The 14,727-nt window shown below is 34.5% G+C and overlaps 1 protein-coding gene across 3 annotated transcripts in view; it reads right to left on the reverse strand.

Moving 5' to 3' along the window:
• Positions 1-10,183: 10,183 nt before the first annotated feature.
• Positions 10,184-14,727, reverse strand: part of LOC124370041 (alkaline phosphatase-like) — a 191,685-nt gene continuing 187,141 nt past the window's right edge. For all 3 annotated transcript variants that reach the window (XM_046828354.1, XM_046828355.1, XM_046828356.1), the window contains 2 exons: positions 14,272-14,609; positions 10,184-10,381 (listed from right to left, as the gene is read on the reverse strand). In XM_046828354.1, the coding sequence (XP_046684310.1) occupies positions 10,229-10,381; positions 14,272-14,609 (491 nt within the window). In that variant the 3' untranslated portion in view covers positions 10,184-10,228. The remainder of the gene's footprint in view (positions 10,382-14,271; positions 14,610-14,727) is intronic.

Genomic DNA, 14,727 nt, shown 5'->3' on the forward strand with positions numbered 1-14,727 from the left:
ATACTTCTGAGAACGCTGTGTAAATTTTTAAAATCATATAATCATGCATCACGGCCCTTCTTAACATCTTTAGTGCTAGAAAATGGTCTCAGGACTAAGTGTCCAGTAGACGATGTAGTTCCTGTTGGTTGACGTACGTACCAAACGATACTTTAGTCAACGTTTTTAATGGATATGGTCAAGAAGTACGAGGATAGTAGTTGTGTAGTTCTTCCAGAAACAACTCACATTTCATGGTTGAACTGCGGTACACTCACAACGCCCTGTAGCATCCACCGTCACAAGTCCACCTGCAGTTCAGTCTCCTCTCCCAGAGTAGTATGTTGTCATTCAACCCAATTCTCTTCTCATACAAACGATCACCCCGTTATGTCTATGTATATATTTCGATTGTTATTTGTGCTGTGTTCGTCAAAAACGACGAGTGCAATCAAAGTCTTATCTTTGTCTTCCCTGGCCTCCGTCAGCAAAATATTGTTAAAATAATATTTAAGTTATCAATACAAATCCTTAATTTGGGAATATTTTTTTAGTAAGCTCTAATTTTAAAACGTATATTGTTAATAACGGTTTTTGTACTTTCAGAGTGTTGTGGAACTTGTATTTAGTAGTTAAGTTATTCGCAGTATACTTGTCTGTCAAGCGCGCCAACATTCATCAGCAGATATACCGTTTGCGTGGCATTGGGTTTTGATCATTGTTGTAACGAAATGTTTACTAGGCTTGAAACTAATTCGTGTTCAAGCCCGCACTTCTAGATATTAAAACAACAATAATGTCACCTTTTAAAATGAAATAAAGTTAAACATGCTTAATACATGTAATAAATGTAATAGAAGGGTTTGAAGTAGTTTACATATTTAGACTAATAATGCATATGAAAAAGTAGAAAAACTCAAAGTACAAAATGTTAAGAATACAGAGTTTAGTGTTTACTGCAGTGAAATTAATTTAAACAATTTTTGTTCTTTTAGTGACAAAAATAATATGATGATTTTAATAATTTCTAAAGTGTATACAAACAAAATATATGGCGAACCAAAATAAAATTTTCTTTGAACTAATTGATTAAAATCTATTCCATTATTGTAATCTTAGAACCGTAGACGCATTAAGGGTCCACTATATACCAGTAACGCGAAATTAACAAAAATATTACTTAAACAATGAAAAATAAGGTAATAAGATTAGGTATATAACATTATAATCCGTTTGATTATCATTGTGTTGTATTAATCTGGCCTCGTCTAAATAAAAAATCGTATATATATATATATATATATATATATAAATTTTTCTCAGAATATTTTTTAAACCTATTTAATGTTCGGTGCATAAATGGGCAAGTAATATAAAATCAAACGTTTTAAACATCTTCGTGGGACAACCGGTACGTATACAATTTAAAGAATGTTTATTTTTAACTGTATGCCATGTGTTGCAGGTTCTAAATAGATTATTTATGTAAGACACCCAGCTACTCTGTCCACAATATAAAAAGACAACACCACTTCCAACTCAAACATACGACAAGAACATAATAAACAACGTGGAGCTCATCCTATAAATTTTACTAGCACAGAATACTATCTTAGCAATATTCCTTCTTATTGCCTTCTTTGGCATTCACATTTACAACATTTAAATTAGAGTCCTAAGACCCACTGCACTCGAATGTGGTTACCTGATGGTCAACCTAAACTAACAGAGAAGCACGATTCGTGGATAGAATCGTTATTAAGTCAGGAGAATATAAAGGATATGCCCGGATGTAAGCTGACATGATCCATCCGCTTACACGGTGCTGCTAAACAACAGGAAATGACAACACATCGCTTTCAAGAACTACACACCAAAAATGCTGATACAAACAATATTGGTACTCACCCAATCACCAGTGGAGATTCACAACAGGCGTGGTCCCAGAAGACATGGCGGGGGAACCTCCAAAAGGATGACCCTCCAGGGATGATCGCTGGAGTCCACACAAAGTCGATGAAGATAACAAAAATTTGGGTGTGCGGGAAAGATATATTAGGCGTTATAGTGTCTTGTGTCAGTGTCCAGAAAAATATGTAATTAGAGTGCCCAGGAAAATATTATTAGATAATATTAGAATTTTATCAATTATCTTAATATGTTTGAAATAAATTGTTAAGGTACCTGTAACTAAAACAAATAATAAAAGTATCATGTGTAAAGATCAAATTAATTTGTGTTCTTAATTTGGAATAGTAATTCCAAATTAACTATTCAAAAGTGGTGTAAATATTTAGATATTTTAAGAGAAAGATTTCCCTTTTTCTAGTTTTTGAATTGAAGCTATAAAATATAAAATAATTTGGAATAAATTATTGAAATGTTAAGCTTGCCGTTACAACCAACGAATTCTAACTTGTATTTACAAAACAATATTAAAATTTTATCCAGTCTTAATATGAATAATTGTGATGTTTGATATGTATATTTTGATCTTTTGTACGTTTTAAAATGGTCATAAAGTATTTAGAACTTTAAAATAAGCAAAATATGTGTTACTCTATGTGAGTGCTTTGTATTGGCAATCGAACATACTATACACTTCCTCACAGTAGCCAAGCATAAATATTTCACAGCCAATTATAAAATATATCCACAAACTTACACAGCAGAAACCTTACAAGAATCTTACTTGGTGGTAAAAAGCTGACCACTAGTCTACATGGGGTAACACCGGCCTGTTAGTTGTCAAAAACCTTACAAAGATGTATTGTATATACAAAAATATTAAAATATTGAATTGATTCCTCGGTTAGAGTTTGTATCTCCGTAGAGTACAGTATGAAAGATAGCTTCATACACAATACATTCTAAATAATATTATTTAGCATTTTGGCTAGTATGATAATTGAAATAAATATTCTACCTTTGTTTTTAGTCGCATGTTTTGTAGGGTGCAGCTGACTTCAAGGTTATTGTCGTTCTGAATCATACAATACCAGACTCCTGTATTCTGTCTGTACATCCTTTGCAGTCTCATTTTACCTTTGCCTTTACAAACTTCTCGTGTCTTATCATTTATGCCGTCAACACACTTTCTTTGTTAAATTGAAAAATATCGTTCCAACAAAAAGATTCCCTACGTATCCCAATAACAGATTACAATAACCCAAATGGCTGAATCCTTGCTAACAACGTATATTCAGCAGGTCTGGTTTGAATAAATAGGAATACATAAAAATTGTACGACTAACAATTTATATGTAAATGTAAATACTGTTATATATGGTTTACATATAAATGCGATACTTTCCGTAAATTTTAGTCGTAGTTTATGTTAGGTAGTAGTGATTAATACTTATATTAATTACCTTAGTTCATTGCAGAAATTACCGCGAACTCAATATTTGCAGAAACAAAGTTAGTAGGAGATACGAGAAATGCGATGTTTAAAAATAATATACAGATTAAAAATAACAGGGCGATATATTTATTACTGACTATGGATGATTCCAGGGCCAAAAGGGGCTCTGAGCTTTTTTTATGCTAAAAAGTAAATACAACAAGATCAGCATTTCTTTATCTGAAGAAGGGGGCAAACTCTAGTCGTCTAAACTCTTTTCTTCCTTTGTTTACACCACAACATTTACTTAATCTATAAATATGATTTGCTAAGATAACACTGATCAGAGTAATCACTTCATACCACTAGCCAATCTGGTCAATCTGGCTTCATACTGGTCAATTGGAAATTGTCTAAAATATGACAGACTGTAAGGTCGGTAAATTTATCTAATGACCAGAAGAACTTTCAGGAAGGATATACTACCGGAGATCTGACTTCAGAATCCAGACAAACTGTGCCTTTCTTACGGACTTCCCGGAACTAGTTTAAGGGCTGAAATGAAATAATCGTATTAGTTACAGTAGTAGTGCTACAGAATGGCGCAATGGTGAATTTAATATTGTTTATAATGGTATCCCCAATGTATCTAGTATATATATAGCTGATGTTTACTACGGTTATTAACATACTAACGTTAATGATTAAACACATGGTTATGGTACATATCCGAATTAATTAAAAATAAAAGGATTGAGGTCAAAAATCTATAAATGTTACCAGTTTGTATACAGCTAGCTATCAATGAGACAAGTGACCCTAATGAAAACAGGCTGTCTTAAAAAGCAAAATTTCTATTCTCCAAGGATAAGTTTCGCGTGTAAAGCCTTTATTCGATATATAAATAAGGGAGGTGTCTCATTTCAAATATATTAATTATATCCAGGCGCATTTATTATTAGTTTTGAACTATTTTAATACTTGATGTTAAAAAAAAAACATAGTTTCAGATTTTGTAGAGTAGTAAATCACAAAATCGAATAAATTGAATTGTTAGAGTGCGCACTAATTATATGTTCAAAATGCCATTCTTGACTTTGTAACTTAAATGAGGGCAAATTCAATTACACGTTAATGTAGTTGCTTACAATTTGTAGTCTTAAATTGTATTTTAGGGCTAAAATCAAAATAGCCGCCAATGATGGAATTTTCCCCAGCAAAATATTGATCCTCTTTGGGTGTTGAATTAAGAGAGGCGTTTCATTTTATAGATAGGCTATAGCAAAAATACGTCTCAAAATGTTTAGTGTTTCATTGAAAATAGACTTTTTGAATACTTAAGCAATGAGTTACATCTATAACTTCGAGCTACGGCATTTACTACTTTATGGTTCAAAGCTGTGGTGCTAAAATCAAGATGGCTGCTATTAAAGTCGGAAATAGAAATAACATATGCTAATGATACGGGCATTTGATACAACAATAAAATTTAACATAAGTTAGTAAGTGTTTATAGAGTGGCATAAAACATATTGTTTTATAAAATCTCGTTACCAATTATACGACTCATATATATGAAAGGAATTTAATATATCTAACATTTCAGCATTTACTACATAGGCAATTTACATGTATTTATTAAATATTTGTAGGAGACAACTTGTGCGAAAATATTTTAGAAATTGAGTTAGTGATGTCAAATTATAGGTATATTAATTTGTCATTTCTCAACAAATGGTCTGCGGATGTAGTATGATACAGTTAAATAACAGGGTTTTTATATAAATAACGTGAGATGGATGTCACGAATGACGAGGTATATGGGGATCAGGAAAATAGTTTAATATTTGGATAATAATGCTGTGTTTCATTAATATCAATCTTTGTTTATAGATTAAAACCCTAATGTGATCTAGATTACAGTATATATTTCTTGCAGTGTTGGTCATGTTGTGAATACTAATTGAATGCACGTTATTGTTCATAAACAATATGAGGCAACTAAACCGCTGTTTTCCCATATGTTCCATGTGATTATATTCGACGAATGAATGTAAATGAAAAATACCTATGTTGTCCTGTTTCATGTAAGTAACAAAATAGTTAAGAGTTTTAATTTATTGACCGATTGGAAACCACAATAAAGTATAATGGATTACTTGGAATATATTGACTTTATGAAGAAATTTAAATATAATGTGAAAATTTTATTTCCTAATCTTTGAGCCCTGGTCCGAGAAAACTTTTTAAAGAATGGTGTTGTACGGTTTTAATGGTAGGGGGTAACTGTTTCATGTACGACTTACGATGATCACACTTCACCAAACCACTGCACAACGCGATCACTGCACTCAGTGCACTGTTGTCACGACACGAGAGAGAGACGAGACGCAGAACAATACACACCGGGACGCGACACACCGTCCTACACGGCGCGACGGCGAGCTACTATCTACAGAACCTGGACCTCGGCCACATCAGCTGTTCTAGGAAAATCAATAACAAGTGGACAAGGGTCAACTGATTATCGCTCCGGACATTGTAGTGATTAGGGTAGGGTTGTTATATGGCAGGAGCGTGGAATTGGAACATCAGATAATACACAACAGTCTTCAACACAAAAAAGACACTCACATTTTATTTTTATTTTTTTTTAATAATCATTTGTTAGTGATACGTTACTAAATTAGGGTTTCCTTTCTAAATGACTTTATTATATATCTAACTTATAAAACAAAGGGGGGGGAGAAATGTAGCATTAGCTAGATAGGCAATTTAAAATGTATTTATTAAATATTTATGGGATAAATATATGTGAATATATTTTATAATTTGGTTAGTGATGTAAAAGTAAAGGTAAATTAAATTAGGTAATTTCTCAAGAAAGGGTCTACGGATGTAGGAATATATTTTGAGATATCAGGGTTTTCTGGTAGTCTAGTTTGGTAACGTGATTAAAATAGGGGTAGTTTGAAGATTCCTTGTCCTCTTTTATGTATAAATAGCTACGACACACAATATTCTCGGCGGCTTTTTTGAGTTGTTTACGGTTTAATTTAGTTGGTGGTTTGCGTCTTAATAGTTTTGCGTAAGTAGTCTTTTTATAGTGGAATTACTATTTTCAGATAGGAGTTTTGCTGTTTACTAATACTGTAATACCGTTCTTTTAAAGGGATATTGCATACATGTTTATACAAGAGGGAAATAAGAAGATTTTAATTATAACAAATAACGCAAGTTTTCAAGACAGCATATGCCGTTGCAAGTATTGGTGAGCCGGGGCTCAGTTTGGACAATTTTTTCTTCTTTTACCTTTCCCACCTCGGCCACTCTTGTCAGTCGGTGGGGGAGTCACTCTGTCAAGTATTGATTTTCTGCCTGGTTGGACTGTTTGGTCGAGGTCAGCTGGTTGACCTTGACTAGTTTACCCACCAGCTGTTCACCGGCACCGGCACCGGCTACTGTTCGGAGCGGTCAGACACGTTCGGAGAGGCTTACTGCGTTGCTGTCTGTTCACTGCTCGTCCCGTTCCACATGGCTGGCTAATTCTACTACTTTCGGCAGGTAATTGTCTTTTTCACTCTCTTTACTTAATTATTTGGCGGTATTTCTCTCCCACCCAGACATATATTATCGTAGATTAGTTATAAGTAGTTTATATATATTATTTTGTAACTTGTGTTCCTCGTGTACGTGTTCGTGTCGCAAAGTGTTCTATCCTGTATTTCGTACGTTCTAAATTTGTTACTTTATTTACTATGCAAGTTAAGTTTTTTATTTTTGCTCTAGTGCTTTCTAACTGATCCGTTCGGCGAACGGAAATTATTTATTACTCCTGTCTTTTTTGCCTGCTCGGAACATTGGCCAGAGTAAAGTTTCCATTTTAGTGTTATTTAAAAGCAGTATTCTAAATGGAAAACTAAATAAGCATGACGGCCAAAAATAGCTGGACAGTAAAAATTAGCTTTTGCATCACGACAGTACCCTAGTCCACAATTGTGCACATCCAAGTTTCTGCAAAATAACCCCAAGTCAGCTATGCGCCCTTAACCCTCCACCATGAGAATTTGCCCTATTTTCAAAAAACGTTCACAACTTTTCTGAAGGCATTATATGTGAATTCTAGAAGGACCGAAATGATTTTGGGCAGTCTCCAACTCTGACTTTGAAATCGTGTTTGCCCCTCGGCTAGAATAAGTGAAGTGACTGTCTGGGTAATCACAACCAAAATTAAATTAAGGAGGAAATATATTCGTTGCATACTAGTATACATTTATTCACAAGTACAGTTTATAGCGAATAGCGGTTCCCTCGACCTTGAACAGTGGGTATGATGGTGGCGAATGGAGTGGAGAATTACGTGGGTTCTGCAAACATAGGCTACAAGCAGACTGATATTCTGTGCTACAATTACACTGCAAACGCTTGTAGCTGGTAAAATACACAGACCGATATTCTTACGCCTCACTGTACAGGTGCGGCCTGTTCCGCCCACGCGCATCGTTACACGCCTCTAGCTGTAAATATTATCGGTAATTGTTATTTTAGTAGTGTTATATATTATTTCGCTTAAAAAAAGCAAATATAATCGTTGATAAAAATTTTAGTGCAGTCACATTACTTGTAGTCGCAAAGCTTTAATACAAGGTGGATAGTTACATTTCATTGTTTTTATTCTGTTACTTCAGGTTGTGACTTACCTCCAACTCTATACTATCCTCTGCTTAATTTAAATTTAAATTCCAACAGTTGCTTCATTTCAATCATTAAGTGTACAATACGAGCTAGAGTTTTCCCTGCGCTACTTTTCCGAATAGGTTTTCTAATTTTTTACTACCTACATTCATAATTCATTTTATTTAAAAATTCTATTGTTTTGGAAGCCACAAAGCAATAACAAAATTCAATTCACCACAAAATTAATTTATATCGGGTCACTAATTGTGTTCACTCGTATTGAAATTTCATTGATTTTAGAACATAATGTTATTTTAATTGTCAAAAGGTTAATGAGGTTTAAAATAAAATATTTTGAAATGTGATGTACGTTAAGTTATACATATGAATATGATGCGTTTCAAATTTTCTTTGATTTATCAACCAAATTTATCTACTATTATAATACTTGGAAATTTCTTGGTTAGGTATTCAAGTAACAGCATGCATTGATTACATTGATGTGCAAAGTGATATGTAATAATTCACACTTCAAAAAAATTTTATCACTGGGCTATATTCATGAAATGTCTAAGAAGACTTCGAGTTTGATCTGAGGTAACTGTTGACCTTTCTGCTGGGCTACGGAGATATCCCGTCTACTATAATCGAATCCTTTTTGATACTAGATATGATACATTTATCCCCATAATATAGTAAAAGGTATTGTTATCAAGCCAATCGCATATTACAATATAATGTATAATATATGATATAAATATAGTAGTACCGTTAGTATAAATGTAGTGGGGTAACGATACCCACTTAATCATATGTTCATTTATGTTTATTCCACAGGAAACGTAGGAATATTTGCAAAGGTTTATCGTTCGGTGCGTACGTAAACAATGACGGAAGCATTGTGATTTGAGAATTCAGCAAAACAGCTGTTTGCTGCAAACGCACGCTATTCTCTCATGCTGATAGTCACGTTATAATTTGTTAAAAAATGTGTTATACTGGGGTGCTAGTTGAGCAAGAAATACTAAATAACCTATTTGCAATATGCAAAATAAACGTAAAAAACTCACATTATATAACTGTTAATGTTTAGTTTTAATTTGAAAAATCAATGCATGCTCTGAGGTTGACTCAATTATCATTACTAAATAACTACTGAGCCTGTTATATTGACAATGTAACAATGTTGTGTGGCTATAGTATTTTGTACATGTATCGTGTACAAATAACAATCAATAATTATCACATTTAACAACACAACTACACCTGTGGAGTTTAGATTATGATTCAATTTATCTGTTCTCAAGTACAGGGCCACCCCCTAAAATGACTAAAATATATAAGTTACTTCAAAAAGTAAATTTATAGGTGCAGTAATAATCAATCTATCAAGCTCAGTATTAATTTACTTAATTTACAATTTAACTTTCACAACTTGAGCCAAAATAAGAATATTAAACCATCTAGAACAAAACCGACATTGTAAATATTACAAACTTTAAAATAGGATAATTGTTTAAAGACTGAAATTTTTCGGTCGGATTTGCGGCATTGCACTTTACTAATAAACAAATTTAATTTGATATACTACTTGACCTATACTCTCATTAAAGATTTTCTTCTAGCTCCTCCGGGCCATCAAGATGACATAACAAAAATATTTAAGTTACCCAAAAAAGTACATTTATAAGTGCAGTAATGATGTACCACGTTTTATTGCTTTACCTGTAATCGATCGGGAACTATCAAGCCCGCGCGGGACTATTTTTACACCCTGTATATATACACACATACAATTAAATCTAAGGAAAACAAAACATAAAAATCAATAAAATTTTTTATGTTACTTTTTAAGATGGTCATGTTTTTAAAACTTGAATGGCTATAATCACATATAAATCAATGATGTATGCTGTACATAAATAACAGTTATGCCAAGTATAGTTATGTATAATATAGATGTTATTAACATATAATAGATCGCCCCATCCTTTGATATTATTTTTCCATTTCGTCCTGTTTAATTGAATTTTATACAGGTTTTTATATTTCAATATCGAATTGAGAAATAAATAGATACGACGTAAGTAAAATGCGTGCTGTTGGTATACGATCAAAATATAGTTTAAAATATATACAGTTTATTATATATACAAGTTTACAGAGTATTTACAAGTAGAGAAAGACACGTGCAAGTAATCATCTACGAGACCGGTGGTACAGCAGATGTCACGTAAGGGGCAGATAGACGTGGGTAGCCAGGATAAGGGCCGACCAGAGAGAGGGGCCGAGAGACGATGAGTCCGAGAGCATGCCTTGGCTGCTGGCCAAAACTTTGCCGCCTCTGCCCTGACCTGCCGTCAGATCCGGAGTGATGCAGGCCTAAACAGACACGTTCACAATCAGTACATACACGTAATGACAAGCCAAATAACTATAGTATAAAAAGTGATACATTTTGTAAAACATTTCAAATCTACTGTAAATTTATTTTTCTTTTAGACGTTGAATGTCAAATATTTGAGAAATGATTTATGGAATGAGTTCTTGAGCCCTGGGTAGTCGTCGTATAATACAACGACTGGTTCTTAGAAGGATTTACAAAGTTAAAACTTTTTATAAGCATTATTTAGTCGAATTTTTAATTTGATCAGCAAAGCTGACTCTTAATTTTCAATCTATTTCAAATCCCATGACTTCCATACTTGGCCTGATCACACCAGTGGTGTCCGCGTTGGCTGGGAACAACGATGAAGTGGGAATGAAGTAGTCAAATATTATTACCTAAGTTATCCATGAATAATTGCCTGGATTATACAATTTTGTGACGAAAACGTGATAATAAAGTGGTCAAGACTCCTAAATTGTCCCAAATACGGAGACACCAGTTAGGTTATACCATTATGCGACTATAACTAGACTACAATGCAGAACACTGACGAAAATAGTTCTCGAAAAACAGTTAACTAAAATAATGGTGTTTACGTGCAATGTTATGTTAGTGAGGCTGGCTAGTTTTAAATATATGGAAATAACATTTTATGCAAAACGAAGATCATTACGTTGTCATGCAGTCACTGACTGTATTTCCTGGGTGCTTGTTTTATAACTGGTACTATTTTATAAAATCTTTTCAAACATAGAGATATTTGTCATATATACGTGCCTTAGGGGATGATGACGACAATTGCATGTCGGTGTACGAAATGAATACACGGTAGACCACACCCAATGTTATTTATTCATTATACAGGGTACCCCAAGAGATCAAGATTACCACCCTTGTTTGTAAACGGGCAATATTAGTTAATATACTTACATGGAGATTAATTTGTATCTTGAAGTAATTTCAGAACAGATTTCACTAGAAGGTACATTGTGATCGTATCACCCATCTACCAGACTATTTTATTTACTGCACTTAGTGTTTGGTTACAGCAGAGAGTGGAAATTAGTAATAAAAACTCAGAGAGGAATGTTACTTAATAATCTAGTGCCCATTGAGTGGATTCAATATTGCAGTTCTACAACATTCGCTTGATCATTCTTTATTAAACCACTGAATTGTGTCTAATTTCTTTTTATCATTACTTTTGTTAAAATATTTAGTTATTTATACCATAAAATTAAAAAGAGACTAATTGTAGCTTATTTAAACCCACTAGTAACGTTAAGCTAAAACGCTAAATTTTGTTATTGACTTAAAACTAAGAGTATATATTTAGTAAGTACTATGCATTTTACTAGCCAGTAATTAACTTCAGCTGCACAAATTATGACATCTATTCAATCCTCCTTATTCTAATTTCGTGTAAAGAGTTGTAAATCTTATCAACACTAGAGCATCAATAGAATCTTGTTATTATAAGACCTTGCCTTGTTGTCAGATTCAAACACTATATAAATGATCGCAGTATACGAGTTGGAGGAATTCGTCTCAGAGGATATACAACACAAAGCCCTCAAAGTCGCCAAGTCTCTGAGTTCCAAGTCTAATACAGAGAGTTTTTCAACTCAATATCCTTATTATCATCGACAATTCATTGCATACAAAGTTTTGCTCCACTTATCGCTTCGACATGTTTCGTGGAAATCCATCAATCCTGGGAAATGAGAAAAGTTTGGTAAAGTGATTGAAACGCGTGACATTGTATTATCAAAATGGCTTAAGTATGTTCCTTGAAGAACGCTTACACATTCAAAGTTTATGAGATTGTCAAAATTTCATTAATTTAGTCTTCATACCGAATTTCCAAAATACTACATCGTGTCCATTCACCTTGTCGCGGAAGAAGGAATAGACACCTTCCCGTTTCAATTTAATTTTGCTTAACATCAGTATTATGAAATATAAGTTTACGTTGTAAAAGTGAGGAAATGTGTTAAAGGTATTACAGTAATACAGGTTTACTTTGGAAATACTAGGGTTAAACCTTTAGCGCAGTGATTGAACATGAAATTATAACAAAATTGAAAAACTATAATTTACTAACAGGAAAATAATTCTTAAATGTGTTTACATGTTAAAAAATTACTTCCTTTTTCCTCCTTAGGGCAACAATCCCGTTTTTAGCTTTATTCCACCTATAACGGTGGGCTACTGGACTTTGAGAGTGTTTTATCAAAATAAAAATTATAAGGAGAATATTAAATGGTCGAAAGTATTCATAAAATGTACATCGATCACAGATACTGTTAGGGACTTACGAGATGTTCTCTGGCTTATTTCCTAATACATCAAAAGCATTCAAGCATGATTAGCAAATAGAAGGCGTTTATTGCCAGAGCTTGTTACTAATTATGGGTTGTTTTGGTTCAGGAACTCTTCTGTAAAATATTTTACAGACAATTAAGTAAATTTAGTATCGTATAATTTACTGTATTTTGTATTCCTTATATGTTTACAAAGTGTTTAAAAAAAGGCTAATAAACTTCTGTATCTAATTGTAATAATTATTTCTAAGATAAAGTGTTCCGTAAACATAGGTCTACAAATCGAGCGTTTAGCCGCTAGCGTATTTTTTATTAGAAAACTATTTTCCCTGTAACTAGTGTGCCTATAGATACAACAATTAACAGAGCCACATTAAATTTCAAATTAAATAATAGTGTGCCTTCCTTTAGTATAAAAAAATGGCTCCTGTTAAAAAAGTTATACTCAAGTACGTAGTATTGTTATGACAAGTTTACAGGTTAATAATTAAAACATTTTTATTAAAATTCCAAAGGTACTTTTAGACACGAAATTAAGCGACTAACACCACTGTAAAAGTTTGGACAAGCCGGGAGCAACAAATATATAAAATAATACTATCTGATTTTTAACTACGATCTAAGATTTTGGCTCTGTTTTACTACGATCTTAGTTTTTTATGAGTTATGACAAGCTTTTTTTAAATTTTCCGGAAAAAATAAAATTACTTCTATGAAAGTCCATTTAGATTTTAAAATTAGTTTAAATCTAAAATGTTTAAATTGCAATTGTGTTAAATAATGATAACTTTTGTTGCCACCTGAAATGATGTAATATAACGTATTTTAAAATTAGTAAATGCACTCCTAGAATAAATATTGGTGGATAGTCCACCAATAGGTAAACGTCGTATTTAAACTGGTTTTGGTTTGGTTTAGGGTCTTGCACCGCTTGCAGTACTCGCCTGGACACAGCACGTAGGCTATCGCGTGTGGTATACTGACCTGTGGTTGTTTGGTGAGGTCTGGTTGAAGGTCTTGCACTGCTTGGAGTACTCGCCTGGACACAGCACGTAGGCTATCGCGTGTGGTATACTGACTTGTGGTTGTTTGGTGGAGGTCTGGTTGAGGGTCTTGCACTGCTTGGAGTACTCGCCTGGACACAGCACATAGGCTATCGCGTGTGGTATACTGACCTGTGGTTGTTTGGTGGAGGTCTGGTTTAGGGTCTTGCACCGCTTGCAGTACTCGCCTGGACACAGCACGTAGGCTATCGCGTGTGGTATACTGACCTGTGGTTGTTTGGTAGAGGTCTGGTTGAAGGTCTTGCACTGCTTGGAGTACTCGCCTGGACACAGCACATAGGCTATCGCGTGTGGTATACTGACTTGTGGTTGTTTGGTGGAGGTCTGGTTGAGGGTCTTGCACTGCTTGGAGTACTCGCCTGGACACAGCACGTAGGCTATCGCGTGTGGTATACTGACCTGTGGTTGTTTGGTAGAGGTCTGGTTGAGGGTCTTTCACCGTTTGGAGTAGTCGCCTGGACACAGCACGTAGGCTATCGCGTGTGGTATACTGACCTGTGGTTGTTTGGTTGAGGTCTGGTTGAGGGTCTTGCACCGCTTGGAGTACTCGCCTAGACACAGCACGTAGGCTATCGCGTGTGGTATATAGCTCTGTTCCACCACCCCTTTGAAGACGACGCTGGCAAGGGGACCCTGCGCGTATACGGGCACGTCCTCCCCGCCGTGCGTAGCCCACTGCCGTGCCACGGCTGAGGCGTGAACGACGTTTCTCTCCTCCGTAACACTCGTCTGGTTACTCGGCACGACGCGGGGGCGGGCGTACCCGGGCCCTGTGCCGTACAGCAGTGTCGAGTACGGCAGTCCGTCCACATCCGACACTTTGGTGTCGGCACCTGAAATCGCATTATCCATCAGTACTCATTCCGTTAAGTGATGTAGTCACTAAAATGTACGTAAAATAAAATGAATCATCTTTACTGTTAAATATATATGCACAAAAACACACCTGGA

This window comes from Homalodisca vitripennis, chromosome X (assembly GCF_021130785.1).
Source record: "Homalodisca vitripennis isolate AUS2020 chromosome X, UT_GWSS_2.1, whole genome shotgun sequence".
In the NCBI taxonomy this organism is placed as follows: domain Eukaryota; kingdom Metazoa; phylum Arthropoda; class Insecta; order Hemiptera; family Cicadellidae; genus Homalodisca; species Homalodisca vitripennis.